The 20,643-nt window shown below is 35.0% G+C and overlaps 1 protein-coding gene across 6 annotated transcripts in view; it reads right to left on the minus strand.

Moving 5' to 3' along the window:
• The window catches only part of AHCTF1 (AT-hook containing transcription factor 1), an 84,577-nt gene that overhangs the window by 27,436 nt on the left and 36,498 nt on the right, over window positions 1–20,643 (minus strand). For 3 of the 6 annotated variants that reach the window (XM_081486893.1, XM_081486892.1, XM_081486894.1), the window contains exons 13-23: window positions 18,171–18,261; window positions 17,007–17,096; window positions 15,724–15,864; window positions 14,966–15,070; window positions 14,003–14,096; window positions 12,418–12,541; window positions 12,209–12,265; window positions 11,190–11,336; window positions 10,452–10,639; window positions 244–388; window positions 44–163 (exon numbers count right to left, since the gene is read on the minus strand). In XM_081486893.1, the coding sequence (XP_081343019.1) occupies window positions 44–163; window positions 244–388; window positions 10,452–10,639; window positions 11,190–11,336; window positions 12,209–12,265; window positions 12,418–12,541; window positions 14,003–14,096; window positions 14,966–15,070; window positions 15,724–15,864; window positions 17,007–17,096; window positions 18,171–18,261 (1,302 nt within the window). Of the gene's footprint in view, window positions 1–31; window positions 164–243; window positions 389–10,451; window positions 10,640–11,189; window positions 11,337–12,208; window positions 12,266–12,417; window positions 12,542–14,002; window positions 14,097–14,965; window positions 15,071–15,723; window positions 15,865–17,006; window positions 17,097–18,170; window positions 18,262–20,643 lie in introns of all 6 variants that reach the window. The other 3 variants (XM_081486889.1, XM_081486888.1, XM_081486891.1) reach the window with 1 other exon arrangement.

Below are 20,643 nucleotides of genomic sequence, written 5' to 3' on the forward strand. Positions count from 1 at the left end.
TCCCCTCATAATAAAACAAGTTCAACTGTACCATAAGATTAACCTTCAGAGTCTGGTTCAGCTTCAAAGCAGGAATATAATTGGCACGCTGCAAATGGTGAACTAAAAGGAACTCATGATTCTGAACACTCGCACTGGACTGTAGAAATCTCACCAAACACTCCTAGAAAGAACAAAATAGATTTGTAAACTGCTAACTTATCCTGAATTTCCAGATATAAGTTTACACTGACAAATCATTACCTGCTCAGTGTCTGTGAATGGTAGCTTCAGTAAATCCTCCATTAAGCCCATCTCCTGACAGACTTCATATGTGTGCTTGAGCAGCTCCTCTATATTCAACCTATTAGAATGTTGTCGCAGTAAAGTCCAGGCCTCCACCATGCACCTGAAATCAATATTTATCAAAGTTTAGTTTTAGAAAAGCTATTTAAAATGTTCAAAACAAGACATCCACCTGAAGAATCCCAAAGATACTTTGTGCGTGCATCTTAGTCGTGTCTGACTCTTTGCAACCAACATGGACTGTAGCCTGCAAGGCTCCTCCGTCCATGGGATTTCCCAGGCAAGAACACTGGAGTGAGCTGCCATTTTCTCCTCCAGGGGATCTTCCCGACCCAAGGATCAAACCCGTTGTCTCCTGCACTGGCAGGTGGATTCTTTACCAGTGAGCCATCTGGGAAGCCCCAAAAGATACTATGTACATATTATTTAAAAGTACTTTAAAATTTTATTGAATACTAATCACTGTGAAGTAGTAAAGAACATAAGGCATCTTTAAATCTTTATTTTATCATAAAATGTTGACTATTCCATGTAATTTATCGAATACTCCACCCAAAGTAAAAAACAGAATTGTTGTATGGATAAAGAATGGTTTTGAGTGCATGAGCTGTCTACCCTTGTGATCATGTGGGTGAATGGGAGCTGCAGCTCACTGTCAATGCCCAGCATCATTAGAGAAAATCATACTGTGTATAGTTAGCTTAGGAAAAGATCAAAATTCAAAGTATGGTTACTACTTCATATATGCATATTGCTTTGCACCATTTTAAAGTTGAAAAAATTCTAAGTTGAAGCATCGTAAGTCAGGGACCATCTGAACCCAAGAGTTCAAGAAGACAAAAATCTAATGCGGTCCAGACAGAACTGAAATATTAAAGTGAGGTTCTTAAGAAAGAGACACTGAGAATGAGAAGAGTAGAAAAGAAAATGAGCAAAGACCTAGAGATAGAAACAGCATACTGTGCTTATGGGAAAGTAGAGGACTTAGCTTAGTAAATCCTCTTAGTAAGATTTTGGCTTATCTACAGCAAGATCTGATTGGAGAACTTAGGTCAAATTAGACAGTTTCAGAAACCAAGTGGGGCTGCTGAAACATCCTTCTGTGGGCAATAGGTCATTAAATGAAGCAATGTGTCTCATGACACACTGATAAGTAAAAATAAGCTTAAAACAACATGAATAGTAAGAATTTCTAAAAACTAACCAATATGACCCACCTCCCAGAATATTGGAAATAAAAGCAAAAATAAACAAATGGGATCTAATTAAAATTAAAAGCTTTTGCACAACAAAGGAAACTATAAGCAAGGTGAAATGACAGCCTTCAGAATGGGAGAAAATAATAGCAAACGAAGCAACAGACAAACAATTAATCTCAAAAATATACAAGCAACTTCTGCAGCTGAATTCCAGAAAAATAAACGACCCATTCAAAAAATGGGCCAAAGAACTAAACAGACATTTCTCCAAAGAAGACATACAGATGGCTAACAAACACATGAAAAGATGCTCAACATCACTCATTATTAGAGAAATGCAAATCAAAACCACAATGAGGTATCATTTCACACCAGTCAGAATGGCTGCTATCCAAAAGTCTACAAGCAATAAATGCTGGAGAGGGTGTGGAGAAAAGGGAACCCTCTTACACTGTTGGTGGGAATGCAAACTAGTACAGCCACTATGGAGAAGAGTGTGGAGATTCCTAAAAAAACTGGGAATAGAACTGCCATATGACCCAGCAATCCCACTGCTGGGCATACACACCGAGGAAACCAGAATTGAAAGATACGCGTGTACCCCAATGTTCATCGCAGCACTGTTTACAATAGCCAGGACATGGAAGCAACCTAGATGTCCATCAGCAGACGAATGGATAAGGAAGCTGTGGTACATATACACAATGGAATATTACTCAGCCATTAAAAAAAAATACATTTGAATTGGTTCTACTGAGATGGATGAAACTGGAGCCCATTATACAGAGTGAAGTAAGCCAGAAAGAAAAACACCAATACAGTATACTAACGCATATATATGGAATTTGAAAGATGGTAACAATAACCCTATATGCAAGACAGAATAAGACACACAGATGCATAGAACAGTCTTATGGACTCTGAGGGAGAAGGTGAGGGTGGGACGTTCTGAGAGAATAGCATTGAAACATGTATATTATCATATGTGAAACAGAACACCATTCCATGTTCGATGCATGAGACAAATGCTCAGGGTCGGGGCAGTGGGATGACCCAGAGGAATGGGATGGGGAGGGATGTGGGTGGGGGGTCCAGGAGGGGGAACACATGTGAACCCATGGCTGATTCATGTCAATGTATGGCAAAAACTATTACAATATTGTAAAGTAATTGGCCCCCAACTAAAATAAATAAATTTATAAAAAAAAAACAACTAACCAATAAACAAAGCCTATAAATCTTTATATACTGATATAAATAACAAAATGTCTTGAAAGATACACACTAAGATTAACAATGATTAGTCTCACATGTAGAATTTTTGGAAGGGCTGATAAATGTCAAGGCAAAAGCAGGAGTAGAATAAAAAGTGGCAAGTAGACAGGAATAATTTTCTAAAAAAAGGTCATCATTCCTAATTTTAAATGAATAGGTAATTTTAATAGTCTGGTGGCTAAGACTCTGCATTTCCTGTGCAGGAGGCCCAGGTTCCATTTCTGGTCAGGGAAGCAGATCCCACATGCCACAACTAAGACCAGACATAGCACCTCCTACCAAAAGCTTTAACTATAGATTTTATTGAAATAATCACAAAAACTGAAATAACAACTTGTAAATAAATAACTGACATGCATAAAAAACACAGAATACATGAACAAAGTTACAGCAATTAGTATTCATAATGAAGAATTTTGAGGAAATTTTAGCAGCACTGTCCCAGACTTTCTGTAGATACAAAGTTTCTTGGGGAAGCAAATGCCACTGTTGGCAGTTCAGGACCCTAAAATTTTTACTGCTTGACTAGAATATTTTACATATTCCACAAAACTTATAAAAACAACAGTGCAAATAAGTAAAACATTTAGGGGTATTACCTAAAAATCTACATCTGAAATTGCTTCGCATTCCTTTTTCTACTAGGACAGGCATGACAGTGTGGTTGTTATAACCTGAGCATCTAATAGAGGCAGTTATTTTCCCTAAATCAAAAATCTGGGAGTGTTAAAAATAAGCACACCATTTCTACAGAAAGAAAAAATAGATAATGAAGATGAATGAATATCTAATCATTAATTTTAATATAAAGAAATAGATGAAGTGGGTATAATAAAATCTTGTATCTGTTAAATCTGATGTAGGATGTATATATGGAATTTTCATAGTACTATAGTACTATTCTACTTTTGCATATTCTGGAATCTTCTTACAAAATACTTGAACCAAAATAAATTTCAGCTGCATCAAAAATTTAAATGATAAAACAAAAATCACAAAGTAGTAACAGAAACAGTGAGAGGATTAAATAATATTGAAATAGAAGACACAAAAAGTCATAAAACACTGGCAATTCTAACTTCATAAAATATCTCGTCATGAAAAGATACAGTCTATTATTATAGTGAGAAATCACATTAATATTACCATTTCCACCAATCAACTGGATAAATGTCTAACTAAAGGGTATAACACAAAGTGAGACATACATGGAAGGCAATATGCCATTATCAAAATAAAAATTGCAAATATCCTTTCACCCAGTTGGAGAAGGAAATGGCAACCCACTCCAGTATTCTTGCCTGGAGAATTCCCTGGACGGAGGAGCCTGGTGGGCTTACAGTCCATGGGGTCACAAAGAGTCGGACACGACTGAGTGACTAACGCTTACACTTTTTACCCAGTACTTCTACTCCCAGGATTTTACAAAATAAATTTGCACTTGTGTAAAATGGGTGGTTACTCATACATAGCAGTATTTGAAATGGCATAAGATTAAAACCACCCAAATGTTCACTAAGGGAAGGCAGTTAAACAAATACTGGTACATCCACATAATGAACTATCATGCAATGATTAAAATAAGGAAGCTCTTTATGTACTATCAGAAAATGAATTCTAAACTAAATTACTTTTAAAAATACACTGCAGATGGATGACAGTATGTATTTTTTAAAAGGGGGGAGGGGTGGCAATGACATACATGTGCATTTGCTCAGTATGTCCCAGAATGTCTTAGGAAAGATACACTAGAGATTATTAACACTGGGTACTGCGAGGAAGCTTAGGAGGCTGGGAATTTACTGTGTATCCTTTTGTAATTTTAGAAAAAAGCATGTAAATATCTTACTATTCAAAAAACAAAAAGAACCATATTCTTGCCCTTCTTCTCTCAGCTTATATACAGATATGCTTCCCTGGTGACTCAGATGGTAAAGAATCCGCCTAGAATGCAGGAGACCTGGGTTCAATCCCTGGATTGGGAAGATCACCTGGAGAAGGGAATAGACACCCACTCCAGTATTCTGGCCTGGAGAATTCTGTGGAGAGAGGAGCCTGACAGGCTACAGTCCATGGGGTCGCATATATATAAAATGTTATATACATGCTATATATGTGTGTGTATATATATACATATATATATAAAATACACACACATATATATACACTTATTTGGCTGCATCAGGTCTTAGCTACAGCACACAGGATCTTCACTGTGTCATGCGAGATCTTCGCAGCTCACAGACTCTCTAGTTTCTGCCCAAGGGGGTAGTTGCTCTCATGCATGTGGGATCTATACTCCCCTACCAAGGATGAAACCCATGTCCCCTGCACTACAAGGCAGATTTTTTAACCACTGGACCATCAGAGAAGTCCCTGGATATGTTTCAAGTTTTCCACTTTAAATTATGATATCCACTCCTAGTGAGCAGATACACTAGTTAAGAGTAAGATTAATTTATTTATGACTTATCAAAAACTAACCTAATAACAGTAAGCATACCTGAAAGCAAAAGACAAATGATAATATATTTTTCTGTTTCTCCCACAGCAGGAGAAGGCATAGTTACCTCCAACTTCAAGAAATTGATGCTCCATTTTGGACCAACACTTAAACATAAATTTTAAAATAAGTAACTCTCATATGCCCACTACTCTCCTGCTCCCCATGGCAGAAAGGCATGATGCCAATAAAAGCAGTAAGACAATCACTTCAGTTGATGAAAGGCTAAAACTAGCATGCTAACAGTAAAGTTAAGAAATGTATGGGGGTTCCTGGCAACACAGCAAGAAGACAGCCTTAGAAACACTCCTGTGACAGGCTCTAAAAATGATAGATCAAATATAAACAGTCTTTTGAAATGGATCATGGAGATCACAATGAAAAAAAAGTTCAGAAAGGTAAACAAGCAACTACTGATTTCCAGTGATCAGTGTAAAAGTTAAAATGTTAGGAAAAGATGAATCATAAATAACAGAAAGTTGTTGTAGCTATATTAACAATTACTCATGATGAAGGTTACTCTACAATAAGAGGTTAAAGTCATTAAAAAATAACAATTTTAAACTCTTATGTACCAAATACTGTATTTAAAATACAAAACGTTAGCAGTATTACAAGGAACAGACACATACTTATAAGAGCAGGCAACATGCAAATTTTTTTAATTCTTTTTTTTTTTTTTTTAGTTTATTTTTCGGTTGTGCTGCAAGGAATGCAGGATCTTAGTTTCCCAAGGAGGGATCGAAGCTCATTCCCTGTCATGGAAGTGAGGAGTCTTAACCACTAGACCACCGAGAAGTCCAGCAAACCTTCCCTCAGTCAGTTGAGTTCACTCAGTCACGTCCGACTCTTTGCGACCCCATGGACAGCAGCACGCCAGGCTTCCCTGTCCATCACCAACTCCCAGAGCTTGCTCAAACTCATGTCCATCAAGTCAGTAATGCTATCTAACCATCTGGTCCTCTGTCATCCCCTTCTCCTCCTGCCTTCAATCTTTTCCAGCATCAGGGTCTTTTCCAATGAGTCAGTTCTTTGCATCAGGTGGCCAAAGTATTGGAGTTTCAGTTTCAGCATCAGTCCATCCAATGAATATTCAGGACTGATTTCCTTTTAGGATTGAATGGTTGGATCTCCTTGCAGTCCAAGGGACTCTCAAGAGTCTTCTCCAATACCATAGTTCAAAAGCATCAATTCTTCGGTGCTCAGATTTCTTTACAAGCCAACACTCACATTCACACGACTACTGGAAAAAACCATAGCTTTGACTAGATGGACCTTTGTTGGCAAAGTAATGTCTCTGCTTTTTAATATGCTGTTTAGGTTGGTCATAACTTTCCTTCCAAGGAGTAAGCATCTTTTTATTTCATGGCTGAAGTCACCATCAGCAGTGGTTTTGGAGCCCAAGATAATAAAGTCTGTCACTGTTTCCCCATCTATTTCCCATGAAGTGATGGGACCAGATGCCATGATCTTAGTTTTCTGAATGTTGAGCTTTAAGCCAACTTTTTCACTCTTCTCTTTCACTTTCATCAAGAGACTCTTTAGTTCTTCTTCGTTTTCTGCCATAAGGGTGGTGTCATCTGCATATCTGAGGTTATTGGTATTTCTCCTGGCAATCTTGTTTCCAGCTTGTGCTTCATCCAGCCCAGCATTTCTCATGATGTACTCTGCATATAAGTTAAATAAGCAGGGTGACAATATACAGCCTTGACGTACTCCTTTTCCTATTTGCAACCAGTCTGTTGTTTCATACCCACTTTTAACTGTTGCTTCCTGACCTACATTCAGATTTCTCAAGAGACAGGTCAGGTGGTCTGGTATTCCCATCTCTTTCAGAGTTTTCCACAGTTTATTGTGATCCACACAGTCAAGGCTTTGGCATAGTCAATAAAGAATAGATGTTTTTCTGAAACTCTTGCTTTTTCGATGATCCAGTGGATGTTGGCAATTTGATCTCTGGGTCCTCTGCCTTTTCTAAAGCCAGCTTGAACATCTGGAAGTTCACGGTTCACGTACTGCTAAAGCCTGGCCTGGAGAATTTTGAGCATTACTTTGCTAGCGTGTGAGATGAGTGCAATTGTGCAGTAGTTTGAGCATTCTTTGGCACTGCCATGAAAACTGACCTTTTCCAGTCCCGTGGCCACTGTTGAGTTTTCCAAATTTGCTGACATATTGAGTGCAGCACTTTCACAGCATCATCTTTCAGGATTTAAAATAGCTCAACTGGAATTCCATCACCTCCACTAGCTTTGCTCGTAGTGATGCTTCTTAAGGCCCACTTGCCTTCACATTCCAGGATGCCTGGCTCTAGGTGAGTGATCATACCATCATGATTATCTGGGTCGTGAAGATCTTTTTTGTCCAGTTCTTCTGTGTATTCTTGCCACCTCTTCTTAATATCTTCTGCTTCTGTTAGGCCCATACCATTTTTTGTCCTATTGAGCCCATCTTTGCATGAAATGTTCCCTTGGTATCTCTGATTTTCTTGAAGAGATCTCTAGTGTTTCCCATTCTATTGTTTTCCTCTATTTCTTTGCACTGATCACTGAGAAAGGCTTTCTTATCTCTCCTTGCTATTCTTTGGAACTCTGCATTCAAATGGGAGTATCTTTCCTTTTCTCCTTTGCTTTTCGCTTCTGTTCTTTTCCCAGCTATTTGTAAGGCCTCCTCAGACACCCATTTTGCTTTTTTGCATTTCTTTTCCTTGGCGATGGTCTTGCTCCCTGTATCCTGTACAATGTCACAAACCTCGGTCTATTGTTCATCAGGCACTCTGTCTATCAGATCTAGTCCCTTAAATCTATTTCTCACTTCCCCTGTGTAATCATAAGGGATTTGATTTAGGTCATACCTGAATGCTTTAGTGGTTTTCCCCCCTTTTTTCAATTTAAGTCTGAATTTGGCAATAAGGAGTTCATGATCTGAGCCACAGTCAGCTCCCGGTGTTGTTTTTGCTGACTGTATAGAGCTTCTCTATCTTTGGCTGCAAAGAATATAATCAGTCTGATTTCGGCGTTGGCCATCTGGTGATGTCCATGTGTAGACCACGTTATGCAGTCACAATGCAATTAAGAGAGAAAAGAATTTTTTAAACCCGTATTTGTACATTAAAGCTTCTAAATAATTAATAGGGAAAGAAAAAAATCATAATGAAAATTTAAAATACTTAAGGTTTTCCAGCTCTATTGTACTTCTATTTTACTAAGACCGAATACGTAATGTTAAGAGCTGAAAATCTAAAACTGTTACTTTGAGGCTATTGTGTACTGTGCATCATGATTACTTTTAGGTAAACCTATTTGCCATAACTGTGATGGTATGTCCATAAAGGAAGCTCATATAACTGAAAAGCTACCTGCATAAACGTTTCATAGAAAGAGAAAGACGATCTTAATAAACAAGAGGTGGTAGAGGATACAGGTAGGAGTTAGGCTGGAAAGTTAAATAAATGATGCAATGATGGTTAACTCAAGAAGGTTCAATATGTCACCCTTTACTCGGCTTCCCTGTTGGCTCAGACCATAAAGAATCCGCCTGCAATGCAGGAGACCTAGGTTCGATCCCTGGGCTGGGAAGATCCCCTGGAGAAAGGAACGGCTACCCACTCCAGTATTCTTGCCTGGAGAATTCCACGAACAGAGGAGCCTGCCAGGCTACAGTCCATGGGGTCGCAAAGAGTCAGACACAACTGAGCAACTTTCACTTTCACTTACCATTTACTAATGATTTACTACTTCCAACTGTAACAGTGCTTATGCCATTTAACTAAACCTCAAAATGTTGCAAAGCGGTCATTATTAACCCAGGAGGAAACCTGGGCTCAGAAAGGATAATTTAACTGCTTCTGATCATATTTCAGAATGTAGCAGAGTTCAGGTATAAATTCAGATCTATCTGAGTCCAAAGACTGTCAAATGTTACAGCCAGTAACTAGTCCAATACTGTCATTTTAAAATGTAGATTAATTAATAAACAATATCATTATTAATATAAATTCACACAACAGCTAGAAAACCGAACAGTTCCTCAGTAATTATTTTAAATATTTATTGAATTTGAAAACATGCTATCTCACAAATGGCATTCTGAGTGGTCCTTTAACTTCTGCACTTACTGTAAACGACACTTAATGATGCTATTTTTCTAGAGACTAGATAACCAAGGCTTTACTGTACTTGAGAAATACAGTTTTGAAAATACATTATATAAAGTCTGCATTATTGTAAACATTATCAAGTACTAGAACTCTTTAACCCATTTATTAAACATTTATGTTCTTTAGCTTCTTTAACTTTTTGTTCTTATATTCATTCTTGATTTATTCAGCTGAGCCAAATACTTTTGCTAACCATAATTATTTCAACAAGTACTTTATCAGTTCATTACTTTTGAGGACACTGTAAGTTTCAATGTCTAACCAGTCTATTATTAAATTGCAGATCTGTCTGAAATGTAAAGATTCAATCCTTTCTCCTCAGAGCTGTATGGTTCATAAATGACAATTTGGGGTGAGTAAAGTGGCCAATTTTTAAATTTATAAAGAAAATATAAAATGACTCAACCAATAAGATTCAACAAAAAACCAGTATGAATTAAATAAAAACAGTTACAATCTAAGAAATTCCAGTCCTAAACAAGTTTCCCAACTACCTAGGTATTAAGAAAACCCAATAACCAGACCACTGTATTTCCAATCATGCCATTTAATTGTCAGTTAGTATATACATGACAAATATAGTAACTGTGTATTGCTATAATGCAACAACAAAATTAAAGAACTGCAACACCCAAGCAACCAAGACTAACAAAAATATCATAGTACAATCACTGGAATATACCGTCAAAGAATATAATTTATCAACTTAGCATAAACTTCATTCTTTCTCTATTTCTGGATGCTTCTCAACATAATCAAACCTCAACTGTCCATGTAGAAAACTGTCAATACTGCCAGGTAGAAACCAACATAATTTTTAAACCTCAGTCTGATCTCCCCTTTTACTCATTAACTTCTTTTATTCATCTTATTCCAGGTAAAAGGTGCTTTACATTCTCAATGATGAAAGATGAAGAACATAAGAATACTGTGTAATGCAACCAAATCAAAATATATATTGCTCTATTTCATCAGTTTCATTTTATTAATACATGGCCAAGAGTTCGATTGTGCTTTCAAAATAAGTACTTACCTATTAAAAAGCAAAACAGTGAGGTGAAGAATAACATCTCTACCACTGGACACTGTTGGCTTCATTGTCTGAATATATCTGAGGGCTTGTCTGTGCTCACCCTGACTCATGAAGGCTTCAATAATCTTCGAATGTTGCCATGACACAGGTTTTGCAGTAGCCGGGTGAAACAGAAGATCCAAACCACTCTGCAAAAATGACATGAAAATTGGTAAACTAAATATAATGCTTTGCACTTTGAAGAAAAAAAAAAGGCAATATACTGAACCTACGCAAATGAAAATAAAACCAGTTTAAATATATTTGAAAATATCTACTTTATTGTATATTTTATTTTAAATAAAAGCCTTATCAAAAGCCTCATACTTTTGAGATCTTGCCAAGTATGTATATAAAATCTTTCCATCACCAATTTCATACATCAATGTTAAATTCTGGCTTCTCTGGTTCACCCAACACACCAAATATATCTGTAACATAAAAATCACTATACTTGCACTACTGGTAATTGTTTGTATGTTTCCTTCTTTAGACAATAAGGCACTTGGGGTTCTAAACTATTTTATCTTTGTATATTCTTATTGCCTGAAATGGTGTTTGGTGAAAGTACTGATTAAACTGAATGCTTAAAATACCTCTGGAAGTAGACTGTGTCATATCTTTAATATTAAATGTATTGGTCTTAAAATTCTATAGTTTACAAAAGCTTACCATTCTAAATGAACTATACAGACTTACCTCATAGTCATTATGATCTATCAGCCAAAACCCTTGAATAAGTTTAACCTGGCCCCAAGAAATGGCAAAGGCAGTTGGAAATGATTCAATGGAAGTATCCGTTTTGTTTGGAAAGGAATACATAATATCAAGTAGCAAATAAATAGTCTTAAAAAAAAAAAGAGGATTAAGGACAATAAACAAAAAGAAAAACTCCTACATATATATCTGCAATAGGTAACAATAGAAGATATCAGAAAAAAGGCTTAAGACAGTTTTATTAAACGGGGGTACAGCCAACCCCACAACCAACTTCATTCATTCTGTATTAAGTACCACCACAAAGGTACTTTGTCCCCTGGAGGAGGAAATGGCAACCCACTCCAGTATTCTTGCCTAGAGAATCCCCACGGACAAAGGAGCCTGGTGGGTTGCACACGACTGAAGCGACTTAGCATACAGGCACCACAAAGGAGATGAACCAAAGCATACTTTCTTCATGAAGTTAGCAGATTAACAAATTTAAGAAACAAAGCCATAGATGAAATTCCAGTTATCCAGCAAACCCTGGCAGTTTAAGCAAACACATTATTTATTTTATAAATTATGAATAAAACTATGCATTTTGACTAAGAAATAGACATTAGTACAAAAATCTTATTTAAGAGACCACAAGGCCTAGGTAATTTAAGCTAACTTATAATGCATTCCCATCCAGGTCATAAAATCTCATAGAGAATGACCACTTGCTAGCAGTGTTCTAGAGCTGTCTTTAACTTCAGCAATGTCTTAGACACATTTGAGTCTGATGAAAGCCAAGAACTGTATCTCTAGAAAAATAAACATAAAAATTTTGCATAGTTTCAAGGTTAACAACAGACCATCTGAATCCAATCAACAGGTCCTGGATTAAGAATCTTTCCTTTAAAACAAATTCAAATGTGAAATTGAGATTGGATTAGATGCGTAAGGGTCCTACTACTTTGACATTGTATGATTTTGGTAATATGTGAATTACTTGATAAAATTTTAAAGGATACAACAGAATGCTTGCTCGCTTCAGTAATGTTGTCTAGTAGGTATATGTCAAGTAACGCCTATCAAAAAAAAATTTAGTACATTTTACATATTCATTTATGCTCCTTGTTTTTCCCAAGCCCATGCCAGGTATGAAAAATCCAATTAGGCATTCCTCCCTCTCCCGGCCCAATTTTTGAGACTAAATGATATCATGTTATTGCAAACCTACATGTAGACTAGCAGGAGGATATTTTCCTGTGCCTCCTTCATCCCTTTTCCACAACTTCTCTACTCGATCTCCTAACTGAGAAATCATTCCATCAATCATCAAGCAATCAGTGTTCCACTTCCCTCTGCAATAAGGGCAACATTAAGGATATTGAGCATTAGTGCTAATTATTATTATCACAACAATCAGCACAAAACTCTTAAAAGTAACAATCTCAACTATCAAAGGCAGAAGAAATTTGAGGACAGGATCCCATCATGAGAAACCTGGACATCAAGTAAAGTTAGTCAGATAAACCCTGAAGAAGCCTCAAGTTTGTTTATCAGCCAAGTCAGTTAGTGAAGGTCAGGTTCCAGGGGAGAAAGTGGTCCAGTCAGCAAAATGCTGTTTACTTTTTACCATCTTGAGCAAATTACCCAAGAGCATGACATCTCAGTATTGAGAAAGTAATACTGCAGTTCAAAGTCAAAAAGTTTTCCTTTCAGTTTCATCACCTGGACTAGTTTTTAAACCTCGTTAATTCCCTCCTAATATATATTATTGAGCACATAAAGGTGATAAGCAGATACCGACCTTGTCTGTTTCCTCATCTAATATTAATAACAACAGTAGCAGTTACTACTTATTGGATGAAATTTTCTTGAGTAAGGCATTGAAAGAAGTGCCTTGCATACGTTTTATTTCATCTTTATATTTACTTTATATTGACTTTATATTTGTGCCAAATAGGATTAGAAAATTTATCCAACCTGCTCAAGGACATACACTTAGGAAATAATAGATCTAGAAATTTTAAATAAACCTTATATATTTCCCAGGTCTATGCTCACTATCCTGGATTAGTTATTCTACTAGTTATTCTAATCTAATCCTAGATTAGATTCTGGATTCTCTAACTATGCACAACTTTGTACACATTTCCAAGTGATTCTAACAACAAACCTGGAATCAAGGTTTGTGAATCATTGCTCTAAACGTTATAATCCACTCTACAATTCCGTCATTCCAACTTAAGGAAGAAGGCTACTTATAATTCCAAGGTAGAGTCAAGGCTGTGAAACATTACTTTTTTTCTTTTATTACTTTTATATCTTTATTTCAAAGGATCCAACTACATATGTATTTAAGGAGAAGGGGGAGTTTATATTTAAAGAAAAGAGAGATAAAGGCAATAAAGAAAAAAATGGATGAAGTGCTGAAATGCAAATGTTAATGGAAAGAAGGTAAAATAACATGATATATTTCCAGCTTTAGTAACAGTTGCTTCAAGTCTTCTTCTGAATAAGAAATCTCAGGAAAAATACATACTTAAATTATAGAATCTTCTCCAATAAATCAATCATGTGGTAAACAGATTTAGGAAATAATAGCTATATTCAAATTCTAAAATAAAGATGTAAACAGTAGGTCAAGGCAAACACTACAACTAAAATAGTAATGCTGGTGACAAATTCATATACTTTACTGGGAATTTCACCCTTTTAATCTTTTTTTCATAACATAATGAATTCTATTCTGAGAAAGCTTTGATTCCTTATACAAGTAACTTCTAAAATGGTTTTTGAAGGTTCTGGATGTACTATACCTTGATGAACGCTCACACTTCTGTCGACGACTGGTGTAGTAATTCTGAATTACAGGGTAGTTGTAGCATAACCTTGACAACTGCACAGCATCATCTAGATGTTTTATAAGAGTTGGAAGAAAAGCCAGTAATATTTCCAAAACATTCCCCATAAACTTAAGGTTATACAATTGATATTTTACTACAATTTTATCATGTTCTTTAAATTGCAGGCTTCTTAAATAAAAGAACACTGCACATCCCTTTATTAACAGATGCATAAATAGGAAAACTGAGTGTCTCAAGAAAGTCTTGTAACAACAGGATGCTGGCTAAAAACCCTGGAAAAACTATTCTAGAGAATTATTTTACTCCCTTAGGTACAAATGATAATTTAAAAGTAAGCAAATTCACTATCTATTCAAGTAAAAATCTAAGAGAATTATGAAAGAATAAGATCAACAATAAGTATGCACAGTGGCCAAAACACTTCTAAGTCTGTGAATCCTGGAAATACAAGAAGTTGGAGGCTTTTGTTCTACACAAATGTAGTACAAGTCAAATTCTCTAATTCCTGGTATTAGCATGAATTATTAGATAAAAGGGGGTAAGTAATTGATGGCTAAAACTATTGGTTAATAACCATATTAAAAGAACCTTGAAGAGAAAAGGATGGACAAATTACATTTTAAACTCATACTTCTATGGATCTAAATTACAGCTGGTGATATCACTGAACCCGTCTTCAGAAGCCATGTTTTGTCAAATATTCTTTTTTTTAACCCAATAAACATGCATGCAACATCTGTATATCAGGCATGGGGTGAAGCACTGAAGGTACAGAGAATGCAAGAAAAGAAGATAAGAATAAAAGGAAACACAAGAGAGGTGGTAGAAGAAAGGAAACCCCAACAATAGAACAACAAAATTATAAAGATTTAAGAATGTTTCTATTAACATTTACAGATTAAGGAAATATTTTACCTAAGCCCTCTGGCAAAAGCCCAGAATGAGAGAACCAAAGAACCACTTGTGCATATTGACAGATGAGCTGGGTAACCATATACTTATTGCTTAAATCCGTAAGACCTGTAAAGAGTTGAAATCAGTTCTTTAGTTTTCAATTTATCAACCACAAATGAAAAATCAAGGCACTCTATAGTTTTCAAAAACAGTAACTACTTGGTGATTTTAAACAATATGCATGTATTTTTAAACAAATTTAGCTTAAACAAATAATCTCCAAAATGCTAAACTAACTCACTGACTAAAATGGACATTTTAGGTAAATATGCTTCCATATTAGCTATACTCCCATTTAGCTAATTTCAATAATCAGATTTATACATTAAAACAAACTAGTACAGTATCATTAATACCTGTTGTTCAAACCAGGCCTTTATATGAAACTGGCTATTTTGTTTCAATGGAAAACCAGAGGAGAAAAATGATGAAGACCAACTCTATGCATAAAAACTTAAATATAATTTAAAAATCTGAAGTTTTACCACTAATACACTGTCTTAACAATCCTTAAATCCCCAATTTTCCAACCTTATTTAATAATGGACTCATGGTTCATCTAATAACATTCGTAGCTTTTCATCTGAAAAAATCTAGCATTTGAGAAATAACGGCCTCTTTGCCCAATAATCCATCTAATGCATAGGAAATGTATTCTGTCCCAAAGTCAAGAAGCAAAAGTCAATAAAACATTCATTTACATAAAACAAGGAGCACACCTCTCTCAGTGATGTCCTGGGCCTCAGTTGCAAAACAGCTTAAGACTGTACTAAGATTACTAAGGAGTAAATGGCACTGCTGGAGAGACTGTATAGTTTGTGGATCAATGAAACGAGATGAACCATCAAATAATGGTGTACCTTTCAAGAATAAAAGACAAGATTAGTTTTGACACACTAAATCTAACTTAATTAAAATAATAAATGCAAAATATCTCAAATTCCTTTATCATAGAATTATTCTATACATTATGAGATTTAAAAAGACAAGCTTCAAATGACAAATACCCTCAAGGAATATAGAAAGGACAGCTACAAATTCTATTTTTAAAAAATGCAGAATGAGGTGAGCACAGAGAAAAGTGATATAGATTCAACTTCAGATTCACTAAAAATCAGTACTATGTTGCTGTGTGATTATTATTTTATAAGAACTCTTTCTTCCACCTCCAATCTTTGGAAAAGTGAAACACTGAAATTAAGATTCAGAGACTTAATACAATATAACTGCATGCCTGCTATAATGTATTGTAGACTTGGCTGTTCTCCTATTTCAAGCTTAAGGTTGAGTTCACAAATGCATTTTTGGACACAACTTAGCGACTAAACAACAAAAACACTATAGAGAACTCTATATCCTCCTATCAAATTTTGTAGGTTTAAAAAAATCCTCTGTTAAGAATAACTTTTTTAAAAGTCCAATTTGTTCACTCATCATGACATAACAATAATAACAAATGCATATATACTTCTAAATAAACTTAAAATTGGCTTTCATGCACAGGGCAATCATATTATTACCTTTAACATTATTTCTGCACTAGTTGGACATAATGGGTTTTTAATATTCACAGCATATTTTAAAACTCAAAGTGTACAACAGACTAATAAATAACTTGATATGACTATGACATGTTGGTACAAGACAGAGGTGATTTGAGTTTTTGCCCTACTATTCAGTTTCTTTATACTTCTAAGTATTTTAAATAGAAAATGAATAAAGCTCAGACGTTAACTGGCATATTCTCTTTACTCCATCATCAGCATATCTTATAAATTAAATGCCTAAGATTAAAAGTTATAATTCTGAAACTTGTTATTGTGAACATGCCTAACATGTTGCCAGTTTAAACAATCTGTTGCAAAATCTTGATCGAAAAAATAATTTTGTCACTCTAATATAAAATGAAATAGTTTATTTCTGGGACTTCTTCAAAGAGTTTAAAATTTATTGCTATGTACTCAAAACATAAACCAAGATTAGTTTTTTATATAATACTCACATAGTCTGTCAAATTCCTCTTTTGTGAGAACCACTTTATTCCACGTCCATTCAAGAACAAAGCGTAAATTAGCAGCAGAATTCGGTTGTTCTTATTTGTAAATATGGAAGGGAAAAATGAAGAACGGTTACTAATTACAAAAAAAAAAAAAAATAGAAACTTTTCAGTGGAGAAACCTGACACAACCCACCCTAACCAAGTGAGCCACGTTAACATCAACATTGATGGAGACAAACTGGCTGCATCTGTGCTGAGGGTATAACATTAGGGAGCACATCAATTTACGTGATGCTGCTATGAAAAATGTAAAATCTAAATCTAATCATGAGGAAATATCAACAAACACAACCTGAGAGGCAGGCTACAAAATAATAGGCCCATATTCTTTAAAAATGTCAATTTCTTCAAAGACAAATGCTTAAGAATTACACAATATTACGAGCGAGTAAAACAACATGAAAACTAAATATAAAATATATTCTGGACAGGATTCTGAATTCCCTCTCCCTAAAAATGTTACAAAGGACATTATTGGGGCAATTAGCTATATTCCAATAGAATCTATAGATTAGATAATAGCATGCATCAATATTAATTTTCCTGATTTTTCTAATGCAAAGTGTTTTGTTAACTGAATATCCTTGTTCTTAGAAGGAAACATATTGAAATACTTTGAGTAAAGAAGCATGATGCCTTTAACTTATTATCAAATGGTCAGAACAAAAACAATGCGTGTGTGTGAAGTGTTTGTTTGTAAAGAGAGTAATACACACAACTTGAATCCCCAGAGAATTTTTCTGAGTGAAAAAGAGTCAACCCTAAAAGGTTATATACTGTCGGATTCCATTTATGAACACTCTTGAAATGACAAAATTATAGAACTAGACAATAAATGAGCAGGTGCTGGGCATTAGGAATAGCATGGGGGCTAGCAGTAGTAAGCATGGCTATCAAAGAGTAACAAGAGAAGTCCTGTATGTGATATAACACTAGAGACGTGCCACAACTTATCATTCACGGGGGGTAAGGGTACATTGTAAATGTCTTATGATTGTATGTAAACCACAATTAACTCAAAATAAAGTTAACTTAACCCACCCAATAGTAAATTGATAATCTTAAAACTACAAAGCATTTTTTAATTGTTAAAAATCATAATCTTACCTTCTGTTATCCATCTTTTGATACACCCCGTCAAAAGTCCCAGAGAACTTGTCTGGATTGCTGCTGACAATATAGCTTCTAACTGTTCTTCCTAAATCATGTTTTAAAAAAAGAAAAGAAAGGATATGTGATCAGAGACAGAGGTATCAAGTTCTAGTTGACAACACAAAATTTTAAAGGATTAAAAATCATTATGATTCCCCAGGATGGCTATACACAAAAAAAACAACAAGCACTGGTGACGGTGTAGAAAATCCTCATACACTGATAGTGGGAATGTTAAATGAGACAGTCACTTTGGAAAACAGTCTGGTAGTTTCTCAAAATCTTAAATATGAAGTTATCATATGACCCAGAAATTTCACACCTAGATATACACCCAAGAGAACTGAAAAACATCCACACAAAAACTATATAAAGCATTATTTCTAACAGCCGAAAATGAAAACAACCAAAAAGCCCTTAAACTGAAGAATGGATAAATAAAATGTGGTATATCATACAGTGGAACATTATATAGCCATAAAATGGGATGAAGTTCTGATATGTGCTCCAACATGGATAAATCTTGAAAATAATGTTCTAAGTCAAAGAAGTCAGTCACAAAAGGCCATATATTATTTGATTCTATTTATATAAAATGTCAATGGCAACCTGTTCCAGTATTCTTGCCTGGAGAATCTCATGGACAGAGGAGCCTGGCAGGCTACTGTCCATGGGGTCGCAAAGAGTCAGACACAACTGAAGCGACTAACACACACACACACACACACACACACACACACACACATAATGTGTCTAGAGCAAATAAATCTACAAAGACAAGAGTAGATCAGTGGTCACCAAAGACTGGAAGAAAGGAGGAAAAGGAATTGACTGCTAATGGGTATGGGGTTTGGAGGGAGATGATAAAAATGTTTTAAAATTCAATGTTGTGATAGTCGCACAACTCTATACTAAAAACCACTGAACTGAATTATAGGAATTAAATCTCAACAATCTCAACAAAGCTGTTTTGTTACACTTTATTTACACTTTATTTAAGAATCTATAAATTTCAGTCATTACAACAAAGATTTTTTTAAAAAGGAATCACAGGAATAAATAGATGAGTTAAACAGGAATAGAGAGAGCTATAATATGATAAAGATACTCCAAAACTACAGCATGATTCTAAATGGAGATTCAATAGAACAATTTACATTAAAATCAAAGATAAAACAAGGATGTCTGGTAGTACCATTATTTTTCTATAATTTGTAGAGGTTCCAACCAAATGGCATGAGAAAATAAAGTAATAAACTGGGGGAAGGGGTGCAGAAAGCCTATATTTGCTGATGATTGCATGCCCTGAAAATCTAAGAGATTCTAATATAGCCAAGTAGTAATAGCATCAAATGAATATATAAAAATCAACTCCATCTCTGAATGAATATGGGGAAAATGGTCTACTCATAAAAAATACTATAAAACATTTAGGGATAAAAATAGAAACTCACTAGAAAATAACCATTAACTTTTATGACAGATGTAAAAATAAACCCTAAATAAATGCAAAGATACAAATGCCAACTCTCCCCCAAATTAACATGTGAATATAATAAAATTCTCAAAAGAATTCCAACAGGAATACTGGATAAAACCATCTTGTAACTAATAAAAAGAGTAAGTGCCTATGAATTTCCAAAAATTACAAATTAAAAAACCAGGCTGCATTTCCAAATATCAAAGCAATATATTAAAATGGTATAGAAAGAGGAAACTAGATTTATGAGACAAGATAAAAGCCCGGAAATAGAACCCAGTTGATACGGACATATAATATCAGATAAAAGCAGTATTTCAGTAGCATGAGAAAAGGATATTTTGGGTCTTGTTTCACAAATGATATAACACAGCTAGACTAACCATCTGGGGAAAAAATAACTGAACCTTTATTTTATTTGACACACAGAAAATGAGTTAGAGCCTTAAAGAAATATTTAGGTGTTAAATTTTAAGCCAGAGTCAGAGCTATAAAATGCATTTGACTATAAAAATATTATTTTGAATGTGGTAAGAGACATCATGAAACAGTGAAGAGCAAACAATAGGGATACTATCTGTAAGATTTATGACAGGATAAGTATCTACATATTTTATAAAGAATTTCCATAAACAACCCAATTAGAGAAAAAGTAAAGCCAATCAATATGTAATTAACAGAACAAACCCTGATCATTTTTTTTATTGTATATGGCGGGATACAGAGATACAGGGAAGTATACATATCAAAAAGTCCATATACCATACATACAATTAATTACCAACTGGACACTGATGAAACTGGTCCAAGTCTAGATTGAGAATATTTCCCAGAAGCCCTGTCTCCTCCTACCTAATCAAAAGAAATTTCTACTCACTCCTCCCATCCCCCATGGTAACCACTCTCTAACATTTTAAAGGAATCTCTTCCTTGCTTCTTTTGTTTCAC

This window comes from Giraffa tippelskirchi, chromosome 5 (genome assembly GCF_054371585.1).
Source record: "Giraffa tippelskirchi isolate mGirTip1 chromosome 5, T2T-mGirTip1v1.2.pri, whole genome shotgun sequence".
NCBI classification, from domain to species: domain Eukaryota; kingdom Metazoa; phylum Chordata; class Mammalia; order Artiodactyla; family Giraffidae; genus Giraffa; species Giraffa tippelskirchi.